At 44.9% G+C, this 27,287-nt stretch overlaps 1 protein-coding gene across 4 annotated transcripts in view; it reads right to left on the reverse strand.

Annotated features, from left to right (window-relative positions):
- vps13b (vacuolar protein sorting 13 homolog B) overlaps positions 1–27,287 on the reverse strand; it is a 1,109,808-nt gene that overhangs the window by 1,007,562 nt on the left and 74,959 nt on the right. For all 4 annotated transcript variants that reach the window (XM_078541117.1, XM_078541119.1, XM_078541118.1 and 1 more), the window contains exon 5: positions 2,308–2,475. In XM_078541117.1, the coding sequence (XP_078397243.1) occupies positions 2,308–2,475 (168 nt within the window). The remainder of the gene's footprint in view (positions 1–2,307; positions 2,476–27,287) is intronic.

Here is a 27,287-nt window from a genome sequence, read left to right on the forward strand (position 1 = left end):
TACTGAATGAGCAGAAATTTCTTCCAACTAAATATTGGGAAGACTGAAGCCATTGACTTTGGCCCTCGCCAGGACTCCCTTCCCGCTCTCTAGTAACTTTCTGAAGCTAAAGCAGATTGTTCCCAACCTTGGCATTTTATCTGACCTCAAGATGAGCTTCGTCCACATATCCATTCCAGCACAAAGACCTACTACTTGCACTTCCGTAACATCTGCCCCTGCCTCAGCTCAGCTGCTCCAGCTGCCTTTCTTACCTCCAACTTGACTAATCTAATGCTCTCCTGGCAGGCCTCCCATCCTACATAAACTTGATGTCACCCAAAACTCTACTGTCTTTATTCTAACTCACACCAAGTGTGTTTATCCTGAAACCCTATGATCACAGACTTAAATTGTCTCGTCTGGCAATGCCTCAATTTTTTGATGGCCCGCCCCTCCCCATCTCTGTAACCTACTCCAACCCAACAACCCTCCAAGATCTCTGTGCTCATCCAATTCTGCCCTCTGGCGCATCACTGATTTTAACAGTGCCACCATTAGCAACAGTGTCTTCAGCTGCTTATACCCCAAGCTCTCGAATTCCCTCCCTAAACCACGGCGCTTCTCCCTCCTCCTTTGAGGTGCTCCTTAAAACCTAATTCTTTGAGCAAGCTTTGTGTCACATCCTCCAATATCTTCTTGGTGTCAAATTGGGTCTGATAACACTCCTGCGAAGCGCATTAGGAGGGTTTTTTTTTTAAATCGATAACTTTTAATGAGAGATCTGAATTTCCAGTGACCAACTAAAAGGGTCACACAAGATTTAAAGTTTTAAAACTTTTACTGTAACAAATGAAATAAATGCAACATGATTAAACACTATTCAGTAGGCAACTAATACTTTAAACCACAGGAAAGATATCTTCCCTTGAACTTTAAACACAACCGAAAATCGAACGCCACAATTATACTTCACTGCCCACTCGCCAAAGAATTGCAGTTTTTACAGAAATCTGTCCAACATCACTCCCAGCTTCCAATGGGTACATTTCTCCTTGTTTGACCAAGCCATAAGGTCAAGTGATCGTCAAAAAAGCACTTCTCTCATTTTCTGAAGAAGTCCCAAACCAACTACAAGTAGTAAGGCCTATTCCAGTGGTTCTTTCCCCTCCTGGGCATGCCAGGACAAATCTTCCTGATTCCTTTGATTGCCATGGGATGCTTCTCTTTAACCAAAGACCATCTTCCCTCCCACTTTCTGCCTTTTAAAAAAAATTTTCACAGGACATGGGCATCGCTGGCTGGTCCAGCATTTTTATTGCCCATCCCTAATTGCCCTTGAGAAGATGATGGTGAGCCACCTTCTTGAACCACTGCAGTCTATATGGTGTAGGTACACCCATAGTGATGTTTGGGAAGGAATTCCAGGATTGCGATCCAGCGACAGTGAAGGAATGGCGGCATAGTTCCAAGTCAGGATGGTGGCTTGGAAGGGAACTTGCAGGTGGTGGTGTTCCTATGCCACCAAACGAGTTGTCAGGGGAGGGAGGGGGTGTGGTCGAGGAGGGAGGGGTTGTGTGGAGAGAATCGTCATGGGGAGGGGGGATCCACCAGGCCCAGAGTTGGGTGGCAAAAGCCAGAAGGTCAGCAGCGGGAGCCAGAAGATCAGCGGTTAGAGGGGGTGGTGTAGGCCCGAGACTGGGAGTAGGGCAGTGGCATAGGGTCGAGGCTGGGAGGCGGGTGGTAGTATAGGCCCAAGACTGGGAGTGAGGGCAAGGTAACCGCCAGGGAATGCTGCGGCGAGGTCGTGAGGGGTGGTGGTGGGGTGTGGGGGGAGGGTGGAGTACCAGGGATGCTGAGACACGTCTCGTGTCCTACATGTTTTCTTCCCAGGGCAACAATTAATTAATTAATAAAATGAATTAAGAACTTATGGAGATTCTGGTGGTGCTCTCAAGCATGTATAGTGGAAACGTTCTTCGGGCTAAATGAAAAAAAACATAAATTCAGACATTCCTTATGTTTTTCAATGCAGGTTGTGAGCTTATTTGATGCGCTCGAGCACGTACTTGATGCGTTCAAGCATGCACCCATGCCAAAGATGGTAAAACACTGCTGATTGCATGAAAAACTGATTCCAAATGAGAAGATTTGATGTCAAATGATTGTAAATCGTTCTTGAGTGCATTTCAACGCAAACCATTATGTCACAATTTTCTGGTTGGGATTTCATTCTCGACTACCCTGCTTTATTAATTGATTTTTGTACACATGCTGCAGTCCCACACTTGCAAAAACAGAAATGATGGAAAGATCAATTTCACTCACCTAAGATATCCATGAAAGCTCGATCCCAAAACTCATCCACTGTGTAGCATTCTGCAGTTGTAATGTTGACCGAGAGAACAATGTCATCCTCCACATACTTCAAGATGAGATTGTTTACTACAATGTTTACATTGTTCACAACACGCCTAATCAAGCTTTGTACATAACCTACAGCAGATTAAAAGAAAAAGACATAATTAATGCCACTCAAATCTGTACATCAAGTCTTTGTTACAGAGAGGAATCTATTGTGGCAACTTCAAATCAAATTCATACATCGGCTCAGAACAAGAATGGTCAACAGAAGCACTGAATAAAGTGGGTTCCAGAGCAGCATCACCACCTTTACAAAAAAGTTTTCTAGAGCTGATCCTCCCCACCATCTCAGCCTGATCGAAACAACTAAAAGAAATTGTAAAATAGTTCATTGCAGGTAGAAATTACGCTAGCAATCACTAGTTAAACTGGAAGAGGTTTCAAATATACATTACGTCACAGAGCTATTTTTAACATAAAAGCAAAATACTGCGGAAGCTGGAAATCTGAAACAAAAAACAAAAATTGCTGGAAAAACTCAGCAGGTCTGACAGCATCTGTGGAGAGTTGGAATCCACGTGGGGTAAGTTGGAGATGAAGACAGTCACTGAGGAAGGAAATATGGCTGTGAAAGCGAATTTTAGTCAACACCTTGTCAAATACCAGGGGGGAAATGGAAAGTAATGAAGGTGAACAGGGCAAAAGATACAAGCGGAAATCCTGTCAGAGAGAAGAGCAGTACTTGGAACTAGGCATTCCTGGAAGAGAAGTGGCAGTGAATTAAACACTAAGATAAATGCAAAATTCTGCGGATGCTGGAAATCTGAAACAAAAACAAAAAATGCTGGAAAACCTCAGCAGGTCTGACAGCATCTGTGGAGACCTATTTTTAATATAAGTGGGTTCAGGGAAATGTGGGTATCGCTCTGCACACAAGCCTAACTTGCAGATACACCACACACTTAGGAAGACAAATGGTATGTTGGTCTTCATTGCAAGGGAATTGAAGGTTAAGAGCAAGGAATTGTTGCTGAAATTGTACAGCGCTTTTGGGAGACCACAACTGAATACTGCATGCAGTTTTGGTCCCCTTACCTAAGAAAATATATATTTGCCTTAGAGGGCGTACAACAAAAGTTCACTGAGTTTATTCCTGGGATGAGAGGGTTTCCTATGAGAAGAGATTGAGTAGAATGGGCCTATACTCACAGGACTTCAGAAGAATGAGAGGTGATCTCACTGAAACATAAGATTCTGAGAGGATTTGACAGTATATATGCAGAGAAGCTGTTTCCCTTGGCAGAAGACTCCAGAACTAGGGAGCATTTTCTCAGAATAAGGGGTCAACTATTTCGAAGATGAGGAGAAATTTCTTCACTCAAAGGGCTGTGAATCTTTGGAATTCTCTACCCCAGGGAGTTGTGGATGCTCAGCCATAGAGTATATTCAAAGCTGAGTTTGATTTTTTTTTAAGATCCTAAGAGAATGAAGGGATAAGGGAAAAGTGAAATTGAAACTGATCATCATCCATGATCACATTATATGGCAGAACAGGCTTCGAAGGGCCTGATGGCCTACTCCTGATCCTACTTCTAGTGTTCATATATTCATTAAAAACGACAACACAACGTAAAATATTTAACGAAAACCAAGAAAAAAGTGAAACAGGAAAGAATAGAAGAAATGGAACAATAACAAAAAATGAGGGAAAATGTGAAAGTTCAAGCATTTTAATTTTTTATTTTTTTCTAAATTTAGCAAACAATCTTTGGTTTAGTTCCCACTTCACTTCCAACTTTTTATTGGCACCAACATTTATAATTTTGCTTTTTCTCACCGAGAGTACGGTCAAATTTGTTTGCGCTTAATTCTTGCAGGAAGATTCAGTGTTTAAGGAGTGTCAATGTGCTCGACTAAAAAATAAGCAACTTTCACAAATTGAGCTTGCTTAAAAAACCTCCACTGAAACATACTGATCCCCTGTATTAATCTTGTTTGTAGCTCAAGCACAAATATTTACACAATCTAGATACCATATTTAATACTTTAACTATCTTCTCATGAGGCTTTGAAATGAATTTCGCTCCCATTAGTTCTCTTCCTGACCCGCCTCCCTCCCAAGCAAAAAAAACAGTAAGCTAACATTTAACCTCCTGTTATTTTTATTTCTGGATCTAATTTGTAAAGGCCAGCAAACTGGTGTTCTACACTGCACTCTCTATTAAGCAGAAAGATTTGAGTTGTGTCAACAATTGACACAGTCAGCACCTGCATTACAGCCTACTGGGAAGAAACCTATTTAAAATTGTTCAACCGTATCATAGCTGGAAAAACGAACTCCATTATGCATTCCCAGTGCGTAGTAAACGCCATCATCTGCAAAATGCAGGAGTGAAATATCATACCCGCCAAGTGCTTTTTTTCTCCTCCACAGTCACTAATAAGTATACAATGCCAAAAAGTTCTGTTGTGCAGCAAGATTTTTATATCTATAGCAAAAATAGTTTCTTCCCATTGCACTAATAAGGAAATCAGAAACTCCCAACGGAAAGACCTTAGGAACTGAACTCATGGTAACTCTATCACTGAAAACTTTCCGCTAGCAGAATTTGTAACTAAGAGTTAACAGTTCACTGATTCCCGTACAGAGGTAATAAAGATGAGACGGGCCATCCTCCAAGAGAATTTTAGAGCACATGTGGCTGTAAACCTTAACGATGAACATATGAGTTTATAAAGCATCAAAATTGAGTGATTGCTTTAATTTGGAACCAAGATGAGGAATCACTTTAATTGAAGTCCTGGCTGGTGGATGACAACATGCTGAAATGTGTTCTGCAAGGGAATGCAAAGCAAATTTTTTAACTTAGTAATTGCTTAAGTGAGCATGGACAACAGAAGCTATAGATGAATATGTACCAGCTTCATTTCCCATTTATGTCAACTAAAATGCGTAGTTCCAATCATCCCTAAAGTGTTGCATCTTGCAAAAATCTTATGGTAGTGCTGCTGGCTCTTTTGAAAGCATCATTCCTTGACTTAATTCAATAAAAGATCTTTGATGTTTGAATATTCAACTTTGCACAGAGAGACAGATAGAGAGAGAGAAATCAACTTGGGAGGGCCGAGAGAGAGAGGGAGGGGGGGACGAGAGAGAGGGGGGTGAGAGAGAGGGGGAGGGGGGCGAGAGAGATGGGGAGGAGGCAGGGGGGCGAGAGTGTGGGAGTGAGGGGGGCGAGAGAGAGGGGGAGGGGGGCGAGAGAGAGGGGGAGGGGGGCGAGAGAGAGGGCGAGGGGGGCGAGAGAGTGGGAGGGGGGGCGGGGGGGCGAGTGAGTGGGAGGGGGCGGGGGAGAGAGAGTGGGAGGGGGCTGGGGAGAGAGAGTGGGAGGGGGCGGGGGAGAGAGAGTGGGAGGGGGCGGAGGAGAGAGAGTGGGAGGGGGCGGGGGAGAGTGAGTGGGAGGGGGCGGGGGAGAGAGAGTGGGAGGGGGCGGGGGAGAGAGAGTGGGAGGGGGCGGGGGAGAGAGAGTGGGAGGGGGCGGGGGAGAGAGAGTGGGAGGGGGCGGGGGAGAGAGAGTGGAGGGGGCGGGGGAGAGAGAGTGGAGGGGGCGGGGGAGAGAGAGTGGGAGGGGGCGGTGGAGAGAGAGGGAGAGGGGGCGGTGGAGAGAGAGGGAGAGGGGGCTGGGGGAAGAGAGGGGGTGGGGGGAGGGGGCAGGGCGGGAGCAGAGAGAGGGAGGGGGCGGGGACAGAGAGGGAGGGGGAGGGGGCAGAGAGAGGGAGGGGGAGGGGGCAGAGAGAGGGAGGGGGCGGGGGCAGAGAGAGGGAGGGGGCGGGGGCAGAGAGAGGGAGGGGGCGGGGGCAGAGAGAGGGAGGGGGCGGGGGCAGAGAGAGGGAGGGGGCGGGGGCAGAGAGAGGGAGGGGGCGGGGGCAGAGAGAGGGAGGGGGCGGGGGCAGAGAGAGGGAGGGGGCGGGGGCAGAGAGAGGGAGGGGGCGGGGGCAGAGAGAGGGAGGGGGCGGGGGCAGAGAGAGGGAGGGGGCGGGGGCAGAGAGAGGGAGGGGGCGGGGGCAGAGAGAGGGAGGGGGCGGGGGCAGAGAGAGGGAGGGGGCGGGGGCAGAGAGAGGGAGGGGGCGGGGGCAGAGAGAGGGAGGGGGCGGGGAGGGAGGGGGCGAGGGCAGAGAGAGGGAGGGGGGCGAGGGGCAGAGAGAGGGAGGGGGCGGGGGCAGAGAGAGGGAGGGGGCGGGGGCAGAGAGAGGGAGGGGGCGGGGGCAGAGAGAGGGAGGGGGCGGGGGCAGAGAGAGGGAGGGGGCGGGGCAGAGAGAGGGAGGGGGCGGGGGCAGAGAGAGGGAGGGGGCGGGGGCAGAGAGAGGGGGGGCGGGGGCAGAGAGAGGGAGGGGGCGGGGGCAGAGAGAGGGAGGGGGCGGGGGCAGAGAAAGGGAGGGGGCAGGGGCAGAGAGAGGGAGGGGGCGAGGGCAGAGAGGGAGGGGCGGGGGGGCAGAGAGAGGGAGGGGGCGAGGGCAGAGAAAGGGAGGGGGCGAGGGCAGAGAGAGGGAGGGGCGGGGCAGAGAGAGGGAGGGGCGTGGCAGAGAGAGGGAGGGGCGGGGCAGAGAGAGGGAGGGGCGGGGCAGAGAGAGGGAGGGGCGGGGCAGAGAGAGGGAGGGGCGGGGCAGAGAGAGGGAGGGGCGGGGGCAGAGAGAGGGAGGGGCGGGGCAGAGAGCGGGAGGGGCGGGGCAGAGAGAGGGAGGGGCGGGGCAGAGAGAGGGAGGGGCGGGGCAGAGAGAGGGAGGGGCGGGGCAGAGAGAGGAAGGGGCGGGGCAGAGAGAGGGAGGGGCGGGGCAGAGAGAGGGAGGGGCGGGGCAGAGGGAGGGAGGGGCGGGGCAGAGGGAGGGAGGGGCGGGGCAGAGGGAGGGAGGGGCGGGGCAGAGGGAGGGAGGGGGCGGGGCAGAGGGAGGGGGCAGGGTAGAGGGAGGGGGCGGGTAGAGGGAGGGGGCGGGGCAGAGGGAGGGAGGGGGCGAGGGCAGAGAGAGGGAGGGGGCGAGGGCAGAGAGAGGGAGGGGGCGAGGGCAGAGAGGGAGGGGGCGAGGGCCAGAGAGAGGGAGGGGGCGAGGGCAGAGAGGGAGGGGGCGAGGGCAGAGAGGGAGGGGGCGAGGGCAGAGAGAGGGAGGGGGCGAGGGCAGAGAGGGAGGGGGGCGAGGGAGAGGAGGGGGGGGGGAGAGAGGGGAGGGGGGAGGGCAGGAGAGAGGAGAGAGGGGGCGAGGGCAGAGAGAGGGAGGGGGCGAGGGCAGAGAGAGGGAGGGGGCGAGGGCAGAGAGAGGGAGGGGGCGAGGGCAGAGAGAGGGAGGGGGCGAGGGCAGAGAGAGGGAGGGGGCGAGGGCAGAGAGAGGGAGGGGGCGAGGGCAGAGAGAGGGAGGGGGCGAGGGCAGAGAGAGGGAGGGGGCGAGGGCAGAGAGAGGGAGGGGGCGAGGGCAGAGAGAGGGAGGGGGCGAGGGCAGAGAGAGGGAGGGGGCGAGGGCAGAGAGAGGGAGGGGGCGAGGGCAGAGAGAGGGAGGGGGCGAGGGCAGAGAGAGGGAGAGGGCGAGGGCAGAGAGAGGGAGGGGGCGGGGGCAGAGAGAGAAGGGGCAGGGTAGAGAGAGGGAGAGAGAGGGACGGGAGGAGAGAGAGAGACGGGGGAGAGCGAGAGAGGGAGGGGTGGGGAGAGGGAGAGAGGGGGCGGGATAGAGAGAGGGCGGGAGGAGAGAGAGAGAGAGAGAGAGAGTCACGGGAGAGTCGGGGAGAGGGGGGGGTGGGGAGAGAGAGAGAGGGAGCAGGGGAGAGTGAGAGAGGGGGGCGGGGAGAGAGAGGGGGGCGGGGGAGAGGGAGGGGCGGGGGGCAGAGAGAGAGAGAGAGGCAGGGGGAGTGAGAGGGAGAGGCGGGGGAGAGAGAGATGGGGGAGGAGAGTGAGACGGGGGAGGAAAGAGAGACAGGGAGGGAGAGAGAGAGAAAAAGAGAAAGAGAGAGAGAAAAAGAAAAAGGAGAGAGAAAAAGGGAGAGGGAGAGATGTCCCACATGGGTACATTTGCAGCAGGCCTGATATGGAGGGGTTCCACACCAGCCTGGGAGCTAGGTGCAGGGTGCTGTCAATTTACAGATTAGGCAGTGCTACCAGGGAAGAACTGTAGTGAAACTGTATTTAGAGGGGGGGGTATGGTGGGGGGAGAGAGAGAGAGAGAGAGAGAGAGAGAGAGTACCGCAAAATTGCGCTTTTTAGCCATCTTGTGTCGTATATTTTTCTTTTAAAATTTTTTATTCACAGTATGTTTTTACTTTTTTCGGATATTTCCCTTTCTTTTATTCATTCATGGGATTAGGGTGTCGCTGGCTAGGCCAGCGTTTATTGCCCATCCCTAATTGCCATTGTTCAGAGGGCATTTAAGAGTCAACCACATTGTTTCATGCTTTTATCAAACGCTGTATCGACATCAGAACCATCAGGTAGGGGTACACTTTGTTTAATAATTCTCAAAGGAGTATAGCTGATCCTGATCTGCACAGATTTGTTACAGCATTGCAATTCAAGCTGTACTAAAAACTCTTATTTGAATGACATTCCATGTTACTGGACCAATAGCAACCCCCTTTGAAAGATTAGGTCCAATCTGCTCTTGATTTACAGAGAATAGAATGCCATGGGGTTATTTTATCATCTATCAATGCCCATCAGTACCTTGGAGTATAAAAGATGCCTCAGTACAAAATGTGCTGAATTCAACTCAGCATCAACTAAACTTGTCGAATCATTGGCATTCCTGGAGCTTCCTTGGCACCAACTGGTTTAGTGTGACCAACTAGGTGTGGCTAGATTTCTTAACCTAACAGCGCCTCATCTTCCGATTAGGTACTTTACAGCCTTCCGGATTTAAGATTGAGTTCAACAACTTCAGATCATGAACTCTCTCCTCCATCCTCACCCCTTTTTGATCCCTTTTTTCAAATACTTATTTTTTAATTTTTATACATATTTTTTCCTATTTCTAGTTTTATTATTTTTAAAATTTATTTCCATTATTTTATCCCCACCCTTTAGCCTATTTGCATCTTTTCTCCCACACCATCCCATCCCCTCCCCCCACCCCACCCCACCCCCACCCAGGCCATCTGTCACTTGCTCATCCTGCTTTTTACTCTTAATGTCACCATTAGCACCTCCTTTAGCCAGTATCACCACCATCAACACCCCTTCGACCTTTAGTTTATGACATCTTTCGCAATCTCCCCTTCGCCTCCACCTATCGCTGGCCTTCTATCCAGCTTCACCTGTCCCACGCCCCTTAAACAGTATATATTTCACCACATTTTTACTTCTCTTTAGTTCTAAGGAGGGTCATACAGACTCGAAACGTTAACTCTGTCTTTCTCTCCACAGATGCTGTCAGACCTGCTGAGTTTTTCAGCAATTTTTGTTTTTGTGTCAGATTTCTTAACCTGTTGTGTTTGACCGTCATGTTCTGAATAATCTAAGAACCACAATGTGGACTGTTTCCTCCATGTGCATTTTCAGGTCCCAAGAAAAAAACTTTACAAGTTGCAGTCTCACCTTGAAGCAAAAAGTATGATATGTAATGATCATGAGAATCGATTAATCTGAATGGACTACAACATTTTGCAGTGCATTTCAGATACATCTAGACTCGATAACCCATCTATTGGGACACTATGTTTTGTACAGGCAATGTAGTGCATAAGCCAGTGCCAGGAGGCATACCATACCACCTCAGCCCAACTGGTCATTTAGCAAGCTGTACATTAAAACCAGACATTTAAAATACAAAACCCTAGTTAGACCACATTTGGAGTGCCTTGAACAATTCTGGGTGCCACATAGTGAATGGTTTCAAAAGGAAATTGGGTGGAAACTTGAGGCAAATAAATTTTCAGGACTGCAGGGATAGAGCAGGGGAATGGGGCTGATTGGATCACTCTGCAGAGAGCTGGCATGGGATCAATGGACTGAATGGCCACCTCCTGTGCCATAATGATTCTAGGACTGAACAAATGATAAACAAATTACTGGCTACGTTAATCTCACAACATCTGTTAGGAAATTAAAGAAAAAGGATCTTGAATTTATAGTCATTGAGGTCTACAGCACAGAAAAAGGCCCTTCGGCCCATCCAGGCTGCGCTGGTCAAACAAGTACCTAACTATTCTAATCCCATTTTCCAGCACTAGGCCCATGGCCTTGCATGTCATGGCATCGCTAGTGCACATCCAAATACTACTTAAATGTTGAGGGTATCTGCCTCTACCACCCTTTCAAGCAGTGAGTTCCAGATTCCCACCACCCTCTGGGTGAAAAAATTCTTCCTCACATCCCCTCTAAACCTCTTGCCCCTTAGCTTAAATCTATGCCCCTTGGTCATTGATCCCTCCACCAAAGGGAAAAGGTCCTTCTTGTCTACCCTATCTATGCCCCTCATAATTTTATTTAATTTTATGTTGCAACTTTGTCAAACAAAAGATTTTTTAATCTGCCTCACAGTGCCATTAATTGCTTTTGGAGAATGCGTAATGTTGTTAATAGAAACCTGACACAATTTACACACAGCAAATTCCTCCAAAATAACAAATGGTTGTGTTGAGGGATTGGCCGGGACATTAAGGAGAACTCCTCTGCTCTTCTGTAAATAGCGCAACGGGATCCACTTGCATCTCGCATCCACCCGAGAGGACAGAAAAAAATCTTAGTTTAACATCTCATCTAAAAGATAACACTTGCAATGCTGCACTGGAACGTAAGCCATGACCTTCTCTTTACCCATTCATGGGATGTGGGCGCCACTGGCAAGGTCAGAAATTGTTACCCATCCCTAATTGAGAAGGTGATGGTGAGTCACCTTCATGAATCGCTGTGTTTCGTGTGGTTAGGTACTCCTACAGTGATGTTAGGGAAGTAATGCCAGGATTTTCAGCTCAGGTCCAACAGTGGGGCTTGAACCCACAATCTACTGACACAGGTGAGAATACCACTGAGCTGAGGCTGAGAGCTCTGTATCTAAGATACAGCACTTCCCTTTTTAATTGTACAATTTATTGGTAACTGTAAGGTTTTAATAGTAAGGTTTTTGTAGTAGCAGTAGTAAAAGTTATTGATAGAAGTAGGGTTTATTAATTCAAGTTAATTAATTTTAAAAAGTAATACATTAATTAACACATAATAAAGATGGCAGGACAGGTGATGTGTTGCAACTGGGGAAATGTGGCAGTTCCTGAATACCAGTGCAATACAGAGCAAACACGTCTGCAGTATCAGCAGCTTGAGGCGCTTTGGCTCAGAATTATTGAGCTGGAGGCAGAGCTGCAGACACTGCAACGCATCAGAGGGGTTGTGCGTGTGTGTGTGTGTGTGTGTGGGTGTGTGGGTGTGTGGAAGAGGCAAAGCAAAGTAACCGGGACACTTTCTTCCAGCAGGCAGTCACACCCCTTATGCTAGGGATATCTTTAGAGTTGGTCACTAGTCAGGAACAGGGTGGTGCGACTGTAAGTAAAGCAGGTAAGTGTATCCAGCAGGTAGTGATGGAGGAGCCTCAGCCCCTAACTTTATTCAACAGGTGCGAGGTGCTTGCTACCTGTGCGGATGAGGAGAAGGACTGCAAGGTAGATATGGGGAGCAGCCATGGTACTACAGAGAAGGATGCCATTAGAGGGAGCAGGAGCAGCCAGTTGTCATGGTCCACGTGGGAACCAACGACATTGCAGAACATCATTCCTGGTTCTGCCTAAGAAAATTTCAGGAATTCAGGTCCAAGTTAAAACGCAGAACTTCAAAGAATTGTTACCTGAGCCACACGCCAATAGGCATAGAGTTAAAAAGATTAGAGAATTAAACGCAAGGCTCAAAGAAGGGGTTTTGATTCATGGAGCACTAGCATCAGCACTCAGGGAAGAGTGAGCTATTCTGTTGGGATGGGCTACACTTGAACCAGGCTACCGGGTTGGGACCAGTGTCCTGGCCAATCGTATAACTAGGACTGTGGACAAAGTTTTAACCTAACCAGGGGAAGGGTTCAGATGAAGGGAGATCTAGAAATCCAAACAGAAAGATCGAGGCTTTGGGGTATAGCAATGTAGGTAAAGACAAGCAGAATGGGGCAGGAAGGGACAGAGTTTAATAAAAATTTATATCAACGAATAAAGTCTTGCAGGGAACAGAAGTAAAAAAAAATGAAATTAAAGTTCTTTACCTGAATGCACGAAGCATCTGCAATAAGATTGATGAACTAATGGCACAAATAGAAATAAATGATTTTGATCTAATCGCCATTACAGAGACATGGGCCAGAATTTTAAGACTCCGTTGGCGTCGGGTATCATGACTGGTGGGGGTGGGGGGGAACAATATGGCAAGAAGGCCAGAACTCGGTTTCACACCATCATGAAGCCAGCTTGTGATCGTCCACTCCACCCATCAATGGCGGGCCACGTTTCCCGCTGCCACACATCAGGAACCTAATTTCAATACTTTAGCATCTCATTATAAGTCCTGCTCGCCAAAATCATGATTGCACGCCAATTTGTTTCACAACTATACATAAGAGATGTGCACCTGGCGAGCTGCGCTTCACTCGGGACTTCAAGATTTGTTTGCCTACCTTGCTTCAGGCAGCACTCGCGGTCATCAGTGTCCGGCTTTGCAGGCAGCCCCACATCACTTTTAGGGGGGCTCATGGCCCATAAGGCAGGGGGTTGCTTTTCAATTGCTGCAAGGGTAGGGCTTGCTTAGGAGAAGTGGGCTCAGGGAACGGAAGAGGCTGCAGGGTGAGGGCTGTACTGGGGAAAGTGGGTATCCCAGGGTGTGTATGGGGGCACATGCTGATCTGTGCAAGTGGCCTCAGGATGGTGAGGGCTGAGGAGGAGTCTCCAGAGAGGAGGCCAGATGGAAATGTGAGGTATGTGAGAAAGAGTGATTGGTGATGTCCCTTGAGCTGGCAGAGAGTGAGATGCCAGTGAATGTGTGATGGTCTTGTGAGTGTGAGTTTAGAGTGATAAGATGGTTGCCTTACCCTGGCGGCATGAATGAGATTATTCATCCATTTTCTGCATTGGATGGCCAACCTCTTCTGTGCAACATTGGCACTGACCACCTCTACTACCACCTCCCAAGCCAAAGTAGTGAGACTGATGGGCCTCTTGCAGCCAGAGCAGGGGTAGAGGACATCAGGGTGGGTCTCCATGGTATCCAGAAGGCATCCTAGGGATGTGTCAGTGAATCAGGGGGCGGCACTCCTCTTGGCTTTTGGGGCCGTGCCTTCACAGAGGTAGAAAGATTTTTGTTAGGCAAGGAATCAAAGATTATCGGGGTTAGGTGGGAACATGGAAATTGAAACACAAGATGATCAGCCATGATCTTACTGAATGGCGGAGCAAGCGCGAGGAGGCGAAAGGACTACTCCTGTTCCTATTTCTTATGTTCTTCGCCAGAACAGTTCTGGGCTGCAAGCATTGATAAGTGTGCACGTGGCTGCAGTTTAAATATGGCGTCCTGCAGGAGGAAGTGGTGATGTAACAGCACGGTGGGCAAATTGGAGGCTACCTGCCAGCAAGACAGCGTGTTTCCTGTGGCTGCATAAATTAATAATGCCAGAATGGGACAATACAGCGCGAAAACCCGCCACTGCGGCTGGCAGATTAAACGACCTTTTTCCCACTCGCAACTGCACTTTGTGCAAATCTGGGACAATTCCACCCATGGTTACAAGGTGATCAAGGCTAGGAAATAAATATTCCAGGGGACACAATATTTCAGAAAGACAGACGAAATGGCAAATGAGTAGGGGGAGCCCTGATAGTAAAGGATGACATAGGGCTTTAGAGAGAAGGGATTTGACCTCAGATAATCATGAAGTAGAACCTGTAGGGGGACAAATTAGGAATAGCAAGAGTCAGAGAACACTGGTGAGAGTAGTTTATAGGCCCCCGAACATTGGTTCTACCGTTGGACAGAGCATTAAACAAGAAATCATTGGAGCGCATAACAAAGACAATGTAATAATTGTGGGGGAGTTTAATTGTCATATAGACTGGGGCAATCAAATTGGCAAGAATGGTCTAGAAGATGAATTTGTGCAATATTTAGTGACAGTTCTAGGACAACTACATTTTGGAGCCAACTAGGGAAGAAGCTATCTTAGGTCTAGTATTGTGTAATTAAGCAGGGTTAATTCGGAATGTCATAGTAAAAGATCCACTGCGAAATAATGATCATAATACCATTGAATTCCATGTTAAATTTGTGACATACTCCAATCACAAACAAGAATCTTAAACTCAAACAAAGCCAATTACATAGGTATGAGGGTAGAACTGGCTAAGATAAATTTTTACCATAGCTAAAAGATATGGAGGTAAATGAACAATGGGAAATATTTTAAGAAACAATTCAAAATGTCCAGCAAAAATACATTCCATGTAAGGACAAAAACTCAGCGAGAAAGACCTATGCGTGGCTCACTCAGGAAGTTGGAGATAATATTAGATTAAAAGAAATTTACAATACTGTACTGAAAGCAAGAAGATAAGAACTCTATACCATTGAGGCGCTCCTTGGATGACTGAGATTCTCTCTCCCTGGCATATGCTCAAATAAATTCTTTGTTTGCTTGAATTCCCCCAGACTCGAGAGTGGTCATTTTTACCACAACAATCAGTTAGAATCAGAGACAGGAGAAATTATCATAGGGAGTGAGGAAGTGGCAGATGCATTGAACAAATATTTTGTTGTTTGTCTTCACAGTAGAAGACATAAGTTTCTTTCCACAAATAGACCGTAAACTCGGGGCTAAAAAGAGTTAGTAAATTAGGGAAATTAATATCAACAGAAAAAAGCTATTGGAGAAATCTAAGGGACTACAATTCGACAAATGTCTGGTGCCTGAAGGTCTACACCCTGGGGTTCTAAAAGAAACAGCTGCAGAGATAGTGGATGCACTGGCTGTGATTTCCCAAATTCACTGGATTCAGGAACAGTGCCATCAATGGGAAGTTAACAAATGTCACTCTACTTTTCAAGAAAGGAGAGAGAAAACAGGGAACTACAAGCCAGTTAGCCTAACATCAGTTGTTGGGTAATGCTAGAATCAATTACTAAGGTAATGTTAACAATGCACTTAGAAAAGCATAGTATGATTAGGACAAGTCAACATGGTTTTACTAAAGAGAAATCTTGTTTAACAAACTTATTGGAGTTTTTTGAGGATGTAACCAGTAAGATAAAGGGGAACCAGTAGATGTAGATTTCCAAAAGGTTTTCAAAAGGTGCTGCACAAAAGGCTAATAGGCAAGGTAAATGCGCATGGAGTTGGAGGTAATATATCAGCATGTATAGAGGATTGGTTAATAGATAGGAAGCAGAAAGTGGGCATAACTGGGACTTTTTCAAACTGGCAGGTAGTGAACAGTGGAGTATCACAAGGATCAGTGCTGGGGCCTCAGCTATTTACAATCTATATTAATAATTTAGATGAAGAGACAGAGAGTAATGTATCTAAGTTCACTGATGATATAAAGCTAGGTGAAAGGTAAGCTGTGGGGAGGGCGCAGAGAGGCTGCAAAGAGACATAAGCAGGTTAAGTGAATGGACAACAAAATGACAGACAGAAAGATAAAATAGGAGAAATAGGTCATTCGGTCCTTCAAGCCTGCTCCGCCCTTCAATAGGATCATGGTTGATCCTCTATCTCAATACTGTACTGCCGCACTCTCCCCATACCTAAGGGGTAAGTGTAAAGTTATTCACTTTGTCAAAAGAATAAAAGAACTGAATTTTTTTTTTTCAAAGGTGAGAAACTTCTAAGTATTGATATTCAAAGAGGCTTGGGTATGCTCACACAAGGAATGCAAAAAGTTAACATACAGGTACAGCAAGCAATTAGGAAGGTAAATGATATGTTAGCATTTATTGCAAGGGGTTTGAAGTACAGGAATAAAGAAGTCTTGCTAGAGTTGTACAGGGTCTTGGTGAGACCACATCTGGGGCACTGTGTGCAGTTTTGGTCTCTACATTTAAGAAGATATAGTTGCATTGGAGGCAGTACGGTGAAGATTCACTAAATTGGTCCCTAGGATGAGAGAGCTGTCCTATAATGAGAAGCTGAGAAAATTGGATCTATTTTCTCTGGAGCTTAGAAGAATGAGAGGCGATCTTATTGAAATGTACATGATTCTGAAAGGGCTTGATAGCGTAGACGCTGAGAGATCGTTTCCGCTGCTTGGGGAATCTAAAACGTTCGGCAACAGTCTTAGGATAAGGGGCCGAAGATTTAGGATTGAGATGAGGGGAAGTAACTTCACGCAAAGGGTTGTGAATCTTTGGAATTCTCTGCCCCAGAGGATGTGGATCTCCATCATTGAAAACATTTAACGCTGGGATAGGCAGATTTTTTTATTTCTCAGGGAATCCAGGGATATGGAGAACTGGCATGGAGTTGGAGTTGAAGCCCAAGATCAGCCATAATCGTATTGAATGGCGGAGCAGGCTCAACGGGCCATATGGGCTTCTCCTGCTCCTATATCTTGTGTTCTCGTATAAAGTGACAGAATCAAATGGCTTCCCTCACCACACCAACCCCACACAAGCTTCCAATTTTTGAATCTGTTGGGGAAGTTCAGGACTCTTGTTCTGCATATAAGTACTGATTACGTTTCATCTTAACAGGTTTTTAAGTGATGATTCTTCATCTGGGCCAACCTACAGGAGACTCAAAATCTGTATCATTCAGTTTTCACCAAAATTGCAACAGATACTGTAACTAGAGACTCAACTGGATAGCTTCCTTGAAGCCTTGTCAACCAGAACAGAGGCCTTAGCCAGTATTTTACAACTAGTGCAAAAGAACAGCACTGTGTGAAGAAATCTATATTTTTAAATTTAATTTCTATGCTTTTGAGGCAGATTCTACCTCAAAACAGAAGGTAAGCTGAAAATGAAACTCAAAGGAAAGCAGAAAAGGTAAATACAGAAATGAAACTGAACTTCCCAGTCTCTAAGGGAACAGGAGCAAGCTAAAGTCAAGAAATTTAAACTAAACCTTGTTAAAAGATATAAAAGGATACCGTTCAGTCCAAGCTGTGCAGTAGCAGTTATTTAGTCCACTGTAGCAGAACAGACAAGCTGAAGAAAACTCAAGACAAGGCTAGGTCCAGAAGCTGAGAATAAACAAAGATGCCAAGTTGCTGTAGCTGTTTCTGTTATTGTGTGTGCCATTTGTAGTGAAGACCGTGTCCATGGAACTTGGGTTGGTTGTGCACTGCTATAGATTGGGGATCAGAACGGCTCCAAGATGGAGGAGCTAAAATTCCTCATGAGGAAGACAATGTTTCAAGGACATTGTGACTGAGTGTGATCACTATAATCTGAGTGGGCTGTTGAGCTAATTCCTAAGATCTGACTTAGCTGTGTCTGCCATTTAATATGCAATTTATAATTTATATATTTTTTAAATTGCCTGTTAATTCATGCCTAACTCATGTTAGTTCTGGGTGTTAGAGTATAGGATAGATAGTGCTCAGTGCTTGCTTTGTTGACTCTCATACAGTAAAAGTTTTTTCTGTTTTAGACCATAGAGCCTTGCAGCTTCATTCTTTTAGTAAATAACTGGGATTTCATGTTTCTTGTATTTAAAAAAAAAACACAGGTTTCTACGAGATCGTAACAACTGTTTCACAACTCCTCAGCCAGCACCTTTTTCATGAAGCGTAAATCAATCATACTTAAGCTTCAGATCAAGTCTGCCCCGATGTCCTGAATCCTTAAAATAAAAAAATACTTGCCTTTATATAGTGCCATTCATGACCTCAGGGCATCCCAAAGTCCATTAAAGCCAATTAAGTACTATATAAACTGTAGCTACTATTGTTAGGTAGGAAGCACAGCAGCAATTTGCACACAGCAATGTTCCACAAGCAGTAATAATCAACAGATAATCTGTTTCAGCAATATTGGTTGAGGGATAAATATTAACCAGGATACCAATGAGTTCTCCTCTGCTCTTCTTGGAAATAGTGCAGTGGATTTTATTTAATAACCATCTGTGGGGACGGACCGGGCTTTAGTTTAACATGTCATCCAAAAAAATGGCCTTTATCCCAGCTGTGATGGTCTCAGATAGTAGCCAGGGAATGCATTTAAGTCACAGCAAATCCTAAATGAATGTAGAACCTATTATACTTGACACATATGAAAAAAAACTAGCTATCATGTCCCATACTTTGGTCTACCATGTCCAGAATGCATGCACAGCATGGCACTGCGAGTGTAAAGTGAATTGTAAACACACTTGTATAATGTGGCGCATCAAGCAATGATTTCCTTTCTTTCAGGATTAATATTTAGTAACAAACATTCACCAGCAGCCTTCTTCAAAGTCTGAAACATGCCAAGCAGTTTAAATTGTGCAATACATGAAGACAGTGCAAACACTAATAGTGACAGCCATGTGCTGACAAGGCCTGATGGCAGATGTGCAGTAATTAAATTCAGCCACCACAAGGGATTTATGGAGTTGGCAGAGAAACAAGGACGGAAACTTAAAATCAGGATAATAATGCCCGATACTTCTCATCAAATGCAATATTTTCTGTTGAAGATAGGGCCATGTTCCAAGGTCAGAGATTTGAATGGAGGAAGGAGAGGCATTAAGAAAAGAGCTGAAAAACTACCAGAAACTTTATAGTAAAGAACAGGTTTAAAAATGTACAGTATTCTGCTAAACTAATAAAATTATCAAAGTTAAATCCATGTACTGAGCAATCAAAGAATGAAGAAAACGGCTGCAGCTAGCAGGAGAAAAGATACGAGGAAGGAATCCAAAACAAGGTCTCATGTAGAAGCCACACAAACGAAGAACTGTTATTAATTACAGAAAAATGAACTGTTAACTACACAGCTGAATTCCAGATCTTGGAAACCCTTTAAGAAAAATAGGCTTTTTAATGAGACAATGCCTGGACTGGGAACTAGATCCCGTTTGTCGGCTGTGATAGAAGATCGTACTGGTGAAGCGATATCAGATTGGTGCATGAAGTTGCTGGTCCTCTGAAACATGCACATTCCCAAACCATAAGGAGGGAATAATCTCCACTTTCCACCCACATTGTCCAGAGTTTTCACGTGTCATGCAACAGCAGGTGAAAGATACCACAGTGAACGAGTACTCAGCCAAGAGGCACAAATGCCCACAGATTGCACTTAAGTCCACACTCCTGAAACAAGCGAAACTGGTTTAGTAAAGTTATCTAAAGAGCTGGAAAGTCACATCCTTATTTCCAAAGTATCCTCTCATTGGGATGAGCAGAGTCATTTACGGGCAACAAAATTTTCCTTTCCTGTTGTGGTGATGCCAGTACCACAAACCATTCCAAAGTATGCAAGAATGAGACCCACTATGATAGTTTATAAAACAATTTGTGGCTGGATGGTTCATCCACAGCCAAACAAATTGGTCACCTAGACCCTCAAATATAGACAGAGATGTGTGTGGATCCCTGCTTCTAACCAATGGTGTCTAAATACCTCAGACCTCGTCATTCTGCAGATAGATTCTGCAACAAAATGCTGTGGCCAACCACTAAAATCTTGGTTAGTACTGGATTGACCTGCACTGGATGACAACTCCGGGCTGGTAATTAGGATCTGGGGCTAATTTCAGAAGATCACAAAGACATCTCCTATTCTGAACCACAACAATGGCTGCTGTCACATTGAAGGAAGCTTCCAACAAAAACAAGATACACTGGAACATTTAATAGTCAGTCAGCAACTGTGCTGAGAACAGATGAGTTAAATCGGCTTGACTTTGTAGAGATTTTCTTTGCAGAGTTAATTGGCCTGACTTTGGGCTCAATTCTGGGCCAGGAATTATGGGGGAGGCGGTGGCGTAGCGGTAGTAACTAGACGAGTAATCCAGAAGCCCAGGGTAATGCTCTGCGGTTCGAATCCCACCGTGGCAGATGGTGGAATTTGAATTCAATAAAAGTATGGAATTAAAAGTCTAATGATGACAATGGAACCATTCTCAATTGTCATTAACAACTCATCTGATTCACTAATGTCCTTTAGGGGTCATTACTGTCCTTACCTGGTCAGGCCTACATGTTACTCCAGAGCCACAATGTGATTGATTCTTAACTACCCTCTGCAAGCCACTCAGTTGCATCAAAGTCTAAAAAGGAATGAAAATGGACAGACCACCCAGCATTGACCTAGGTACCAGAAACGACAACAGCAAACTCAGCCCTGTGACCCTGCAAAGTCCTCCTTATTAACATCTGGGGGCTTATCCCAAAATTAGGAGAGCTGTCTCACAGACTCGGCAAACAAAAGCCTGACATAGTGTTACGACATGGCAGATGATGTGTGCTAGGTGGGCCAAATCCACAAGGGAAATTTGGTCACACTATCACAACTGTTCTGCGAGTTATATTGGTTCTACGAGAAGATGTGTGCACTGAATTCAGAAATAATGAGTCCACTTAGACTTTTAGGGATTTTAAAAGTTATATTAAAATATTTATTAACAAAAGAAAAGATTTGAAATGCATACATAAGACCATAATTACTTAATTTTTTTTTTATTCATTCATGAGGTGTGAGCGTCACCAGCTGGGCCAGCATTTATTGCCCATCCCTAATTGCCCTTGAGAACTGAATGGCTTGCAATGCCATTTCAGAGGGCATTTAAGAGTCAACCACATTAATGCGGGTTTGAAGTCAAATGTAGGCCAGACCAGGTAAGGACAGTAGATTTCCTTCCCTCAAGGACATTAGTGAACCAGATGGGTTTTTACAACAATCAGCAATGGTTTCATGGTCATCATTAGACTTTTAATTCCAGATTTTTCATTGAATTCAAATTTCACCGTCTGCCGTGGTGGGATTCGCAACCAGGTCCCCAAAGAGTTACCCTGGGTATCTGAGGTATTAGTCCAGTGATAATACCACTACGCCACTGCCTCCCCCTATACTATAACAAACCCTAAAATTCTTAATTAACCTGACTCTAAGGGCAGAATTTTGCCTTTGGCGTGCGGGCTTGGCAGTGTGGTCAGGAAGCTGACCGCGATCAGGCCCGGAAGGCAATTGCACACTGGTGGGCTAATTAAAGCCTGCCCAGCATGAAACACAAGCGGCAGTACTCAGTGCTGCCTGTGCAGGTGGAGGGAGGACGGCGAGTGGGGCGAATGCAGCCTTCGCGCATGTGCACGAGCGCATGCTACATAATCTTCCTGAGGCAGAGAGCTGCCTCAGGGAGATGAACTGATTTTTTTTTTTAATTAAAGATTTTATAAATATTATGAAACATGTCCCCTCATGTGACTGTCACATGAGCAGGGACATATTAATGAAAAAAATAAAAGAGTTTTTATTTGATTTTTATTTGCTTTTGGAAACCTCATCCCACCTCTTTCTCCTTATCTACCACCATTAATATATCCTTTTGGTCCTCTTCCCTGTCAAAGTACTTTTTAAGCATATTTACATGACACACTCTCTGCTTCTATCTGGAGTATTTATTAAATAATTTACTTCACTGAGTTTCTTTTCCAGCCTGTATGGCCCACTAAACCTTGCATTCAATGATTCACCCAGTACTGGTAACAAAACTAACACCTTTTCCCCAGTAACAAAACTACAAGCTGTGGCTCTCCTATCTGCCTTTGTATTCACCACTTGCTGTGATATCTTTAAATGTTCCCTAGCTAACTCACATGCTCTGTTCCATCTTTATCTGACACATAATCCAGGAGAGTGGTTCTGAATTTTGACCCACCAATTTCTCAAGAATCAATTTAAGTTTACCCCTTATCTCATGGCCATAGCTTAATGCAAAAGGACTACATCCGGTCGATGCATTAGGAGCATCCCTAATGGCAAATAACAAGAATGGAATTCCCCTATCCCAATCCTGTGGATAGTCATGACTATAAGCCCTCATCATGGCTTTTAAAGCTTGATGCCATCTTTCTAAAGCACCTTGTGATTCAGGAAGGTAAGCTGTTAACTTAAACTGCTTTATTTCCAAACTGTTCATTACTTCCTCAAACAGCTATGACATGAAATTTGAACCCTGATCCGATTGTATTTCTTTTGGCAAACCGTATCTTGTAAAAAATTTAGTCAACTTTTCCACAATTCTCTTTGCTGTAATATTTCGCAAAGGTGTCACTTCCATAAACCTTGTAGACACATCCATTATGGTCAGCAAGTACTGATTTCCACTTTCCGGACAAAATTTTACGCTGGTGGGATTTTACGGCCCAGCCGAAGTCAACGGGCTTCTGAATGGCTCGCCGCATTTTACAGCTCCACCCCCGCCACGTCAGGGCCATAAAATTCTGCTCCTAGTCTTAGGGAGGGGCCCTACACAATCAATCAACCCTAATAAAAGGTTCCTAAAATGCTTGAATTGGAATTAAAGGTGCCGGTTTAATTACTGCTTCAGGTTTCTGGCACCTGATTTGTGTAACATGTTCTACAGAATTTGACTACAATCTAAGCCAATAGAAATGTTTTTGTATTTTTGCCTGGGTCTTCCTAATTCCTAAATGTCCCCCTATTGGAATTTCATTAGCCACTCTCAATATCTCATTTCTATATCCAGATCGTTTAACTATCTGATGCATTTCAATCCATTTTTCATCTGCTGAAACATGATATGGCCTCCACTTCCTCATAACACATTAGCTTTAAGGTAATAACATTCTGGAATACATGCTGCCTCTGTTTCTGAGTAAGCTGTCTGATAAAACTGCTTTATTCATAGATCCTTTTGTTGTAACTCTACCAACACTTCAGCTTCATTCTCCTCCATTCTCTCTCCTTAAACAATCTTATCAAAGATAGCATCAGTTGATTGAACTTCAACGCCTTTTCCCTGCCTTTTAAATTCCTCCTCTTCCTGTTTTAACCTGAGAGTTTGTGGTCTTGTTACTACACAATCTGGAAAAATTCCAAGATGCTCTTTCTACAACACCTCTATTGAATGCAACTCCACAGGCTGCTCAACTACTGCAGGCATCACTCACATCTGTCACCCAGCTATATCATTATCTAAAATAGATTGAACATCTGCAACTGGCAATTGTTCCACTATCTCAACAATCACCTCATCTATTTTCCACTTAATCTTTAAATTTACCTTCCACAATGGAATAGGTTTAGCATCACCATGACCCCCACATCACTTTTTCCTGCAATACTCCCTCTGAACAACAAATATCACTGTGAGATTGACTCGCCTGTTTCTCTTAAAATTTTAAGATCTTTACCTGCTCCACCCTGTACACATGGAAAGACTTTCCCTTCACATACCAAATCTTTAACCATTTCTGCAACCTGCTCTTCAGAACTCCCTTGGGTAAATGGTAAACATATTCCCACTTCTTTACCTATCACTGATTCTTCCTGCTTTACCTGTACACGAACCACAGGTTTTTCCTGTGCCTGAACCTCAGAACCCGCAGTACTCTTATTTCCAGAACTTTTCAGGTTTTCCCTATAATGTCCAACATATTGACTTTGCGTGCCCCACCTTATTACAATGAAAACAGCTCAGTTTTTCGAGCATCACTTCTACCCTCAGTACCTTACTTTTTGGTCCGAGAAAAAACATTCTGAGAATTTCCAACTACTCCTCTTTCCTGACGACCTACCTTCCTTTCGCCTTCCAACTTCTTTTCCTTCTCGAATTTAAAAGAGTGACGAAATAAATGGTTTAGATCCATGAACTAACTCATAATAATCAGCTATCTCTGTTGCTTGTCTTGCCGTTTCAACCCTCTGTTCCTCCACAAGTTCTCACTCCCGAAGGAACTGAATCTTTAAATTCTTCCAAAAGAATTATTTTTCTAAGAGCTCCATATGTTTTCTCTACCTTTAATGCCCGTATCCACCAGTCAAAATTACTTTGTTTAACATTCTCAAACTCAATATAATTTTGACCAATTCACAGAATCTCACAGTGCAGAAGTGGCCCTTTGGCCCATCGAGTATGCACCAACGTGTGAGAAACACCTGACCTACCTACCTAATCCCATTTACCAGCACTTGGCCCATAGCCTTGAATGTTATGACATGCCAAGTGCTTAACCAGGTACTTTTTAAAGGATGTGAGGCAACCCGCCTCCACCACCCTCCCAGGCAGTGCATTCCAGACCGTCACCACCCTCTACTTTCTTTGCCCCCTACAGGTAATCTCAACTGCAATTTATCTGCCAATTCTGTTCACTTTCAATTGCTTCCTTATATTCCTAAATTTCTGACTGTACACCTCAAGAACCAACTTGTAAGCACTCAAAATAGCTTTTTTTACTGTGTTATAATCACTGATACTTCTTCTAACAGTGAAACATAAACCTCATCAGCTCTATAAACCAACTAGACTATAATTGTAATGTCCAAATGTCCTGTGGCCATTTCATCTGCTTAGCTATCTTCTCAAATGAATTAAAGAATGCCTCAACATCCCTTTCTTCAAGCTTTGAAAGAAATGGCACAAATTTAAACATCTCCCCACTGGGCTTTAGACTGGAAGTGGTTGTTTCCACATCAGAACCTTCTTCTGCATCTGAGATCTCTTTCTTACCTCCAGCTTTCTAAGCTGGTATTCTCCTTTTTTCTCTCTCTCTCTCCTTTTCTCGTTCCTTCCTTTCTAATTTCTCCAGTTCCAATTCCCTTTCCTGTTTTCTTTCTCTCTCCTGTCTTTCTGCTTGCTCCCTTTCAAATGCCCTTTCTCTTTCCTTTTCATTTGCATCTAGTCTTTTCAATTCCAGTTTTTTCATTTCCATTACTTGCTCATGTTCAAGTTTCTTCATTTGTAACTGAAGTCTTACTACCTCCAGCTGTGACTCAATTGTTTCAGGTATCCCTTCCAATTTCAAATGCTGCATTATCACTTCAACTATGTCTGCTTTCTTTGCCCCCTACAGGTAATTTCAATTGCAACTTATCTGCCAATTCTGTTCACTTACCCTTAGGTATTTTTTGTAACCCAATCAGAATTATATCTTCTACTTCCAGAAAAGTTTTAGCCATGGATAAAGCCATTTTTGCAGTCTCACCACCTTAAATCCCTCACACCAACTCCTGCGTTCAATGTGCTTCATGTGCTCGTAGCCTTAAGATTCGCCAACTCCAAACCAATCAAGGAATGGCGAATATCCCGGATGAGCCCCCAATTTTGTGTAGGTGTGGCAGGTGGTGTGTGCAAGGTGGACCAAATCCACAAGAGAAACTTGGTCACGCTATCACAACGGTTTTGAAATTTGCATTTATTACAAGAAAATGCGTACACTGAAGTCAAAAGCAATGAGCCCACTCTAAGACCTTTAGAGATTTTAAAAATTAAATTAAAATATTTATGACCAAAAGAAAAGATTTCAAGCACATACATATGACTACAATTAGTACTATAACAAATTCTAAAATTCCTAATTAACCTGACTCCCAATTACACCCACCCCTTTAAGGCAACAGTCCAAAATAGATTTTAAATTTTAAAAAAAGCCAGCAAGTTATCACATTACCCGCTTGACAGTGAAATACCCAAAAGCTTGTCTCCAACTTTAGACTTATTGTTTAGACTTATGCACAAATGGCTGGAGGCTTCCCGAAGGCTGTTTCACACACTCCTGTTAGATCTCACATGGCCCCCCAACATAGCCTTTTCTTCTCCTTGATACATGTTTCTCCCTCTTTATTATGTAAATTTCATTGTTCCATATGTCTTTGGAACTTTACCTTTCCCATAATATAAAAATCTTTCATGCTGCCAATATTGTCAGTAACCTTTAGGAAAAATAAACACACTGCTTAGCCTTGCTTACCTCGCTAGTTGTAATACTATTAACATCCCTTTGAAATCCAAACAATCCCTTCACTTGTCTAAAAATGCAAATTCCCTTCACACCTTACATGCGAGGACCCCATCCATGTTTACTCACTAGTATTTCAAATACATTTTTATACCTAATTTCTTTTGATAGTTTCAAGCTTGCAGTCTACCTGACTACAAATCTAATTAAATCACAGACAGAACCATCTACACTCACACCTATAAACCTACTTTACAATAGATCAGAATAATTTTAAAATTATTATACCTCCATAACAATAGTCATACTCACGGAATCATACCTTACAGACAATATCCCAAACACCACCATCACTATCCCTGGGTATGTGCTGTCCCACCAGCAGTACAGACCCAGAGAGGTGGCATGCTGCCTCTGTGCCAGTGGCATACAGTTGGAGGGAGTTGCCCTGGGAGTCCTCAACATTAAATCAGCACCCCATGAAGCCTCATGGCATCTGGTAAACATGAGCAAAGAAACCTCCTGCTGATTACCATATACCAGGTGATGAGACAGCACTCCTCCATGTTGAACACCACTTGGAGGAAGCACCGAATGTGGCAAGGGTACAGAATGTACTCTGGGTGGGGGTCTTCAATGTCCATCACCAAGACTGGCTAGGTAACACCACATCTGTCCCTTACAGTGAGAAACAGGGGAATTTATAACGGGGAACAAAGAAATGGCTGACCAACTAAATACATACTTTGGTTCTGTCTTCAATCTGTGTTCCTACAGATTGGAGGGTAGCTAATGTAACCCCACCATTTAAAAAGGGAGGTAGAGAGAAAACAGGGAATTATAAACCAGTCAGCCTGATGTCGGTAGTGGGGAAAATTCAGTCCATTATAAAACATTTAATAGCTGAGCACGTGAAAACAGTGGCAGAATCGGACAGAGTCAGCCTGGATTTACGAGAGGGAAACCATGCTTGACAAATCTACTGGAATTTTTTGAGGATGTAACTAATAGAATTGATGAGGGGGACCCAGTGGATGTGGTTTATTTGGACTTCCAGAAAGCTTTCGACAAAGTCCCACATAAGAGATTGGCGTGTAAAATTAAA

Source organism: Cetorhinus maximus, chromosome 4, assembly GCF_964194155.1.
Source record: "Cetorhinus maximus chromosome 4, sCetMax3.hap1.1, whole genome shotgun sequence".
NCBI classification, from domain to species: Eukaryota; Metazoa; Chordata; class Chondrichthyes; order Lamniformes; family Cetorhinidae; genus Cetorhinus; species Cetorhinus maximus.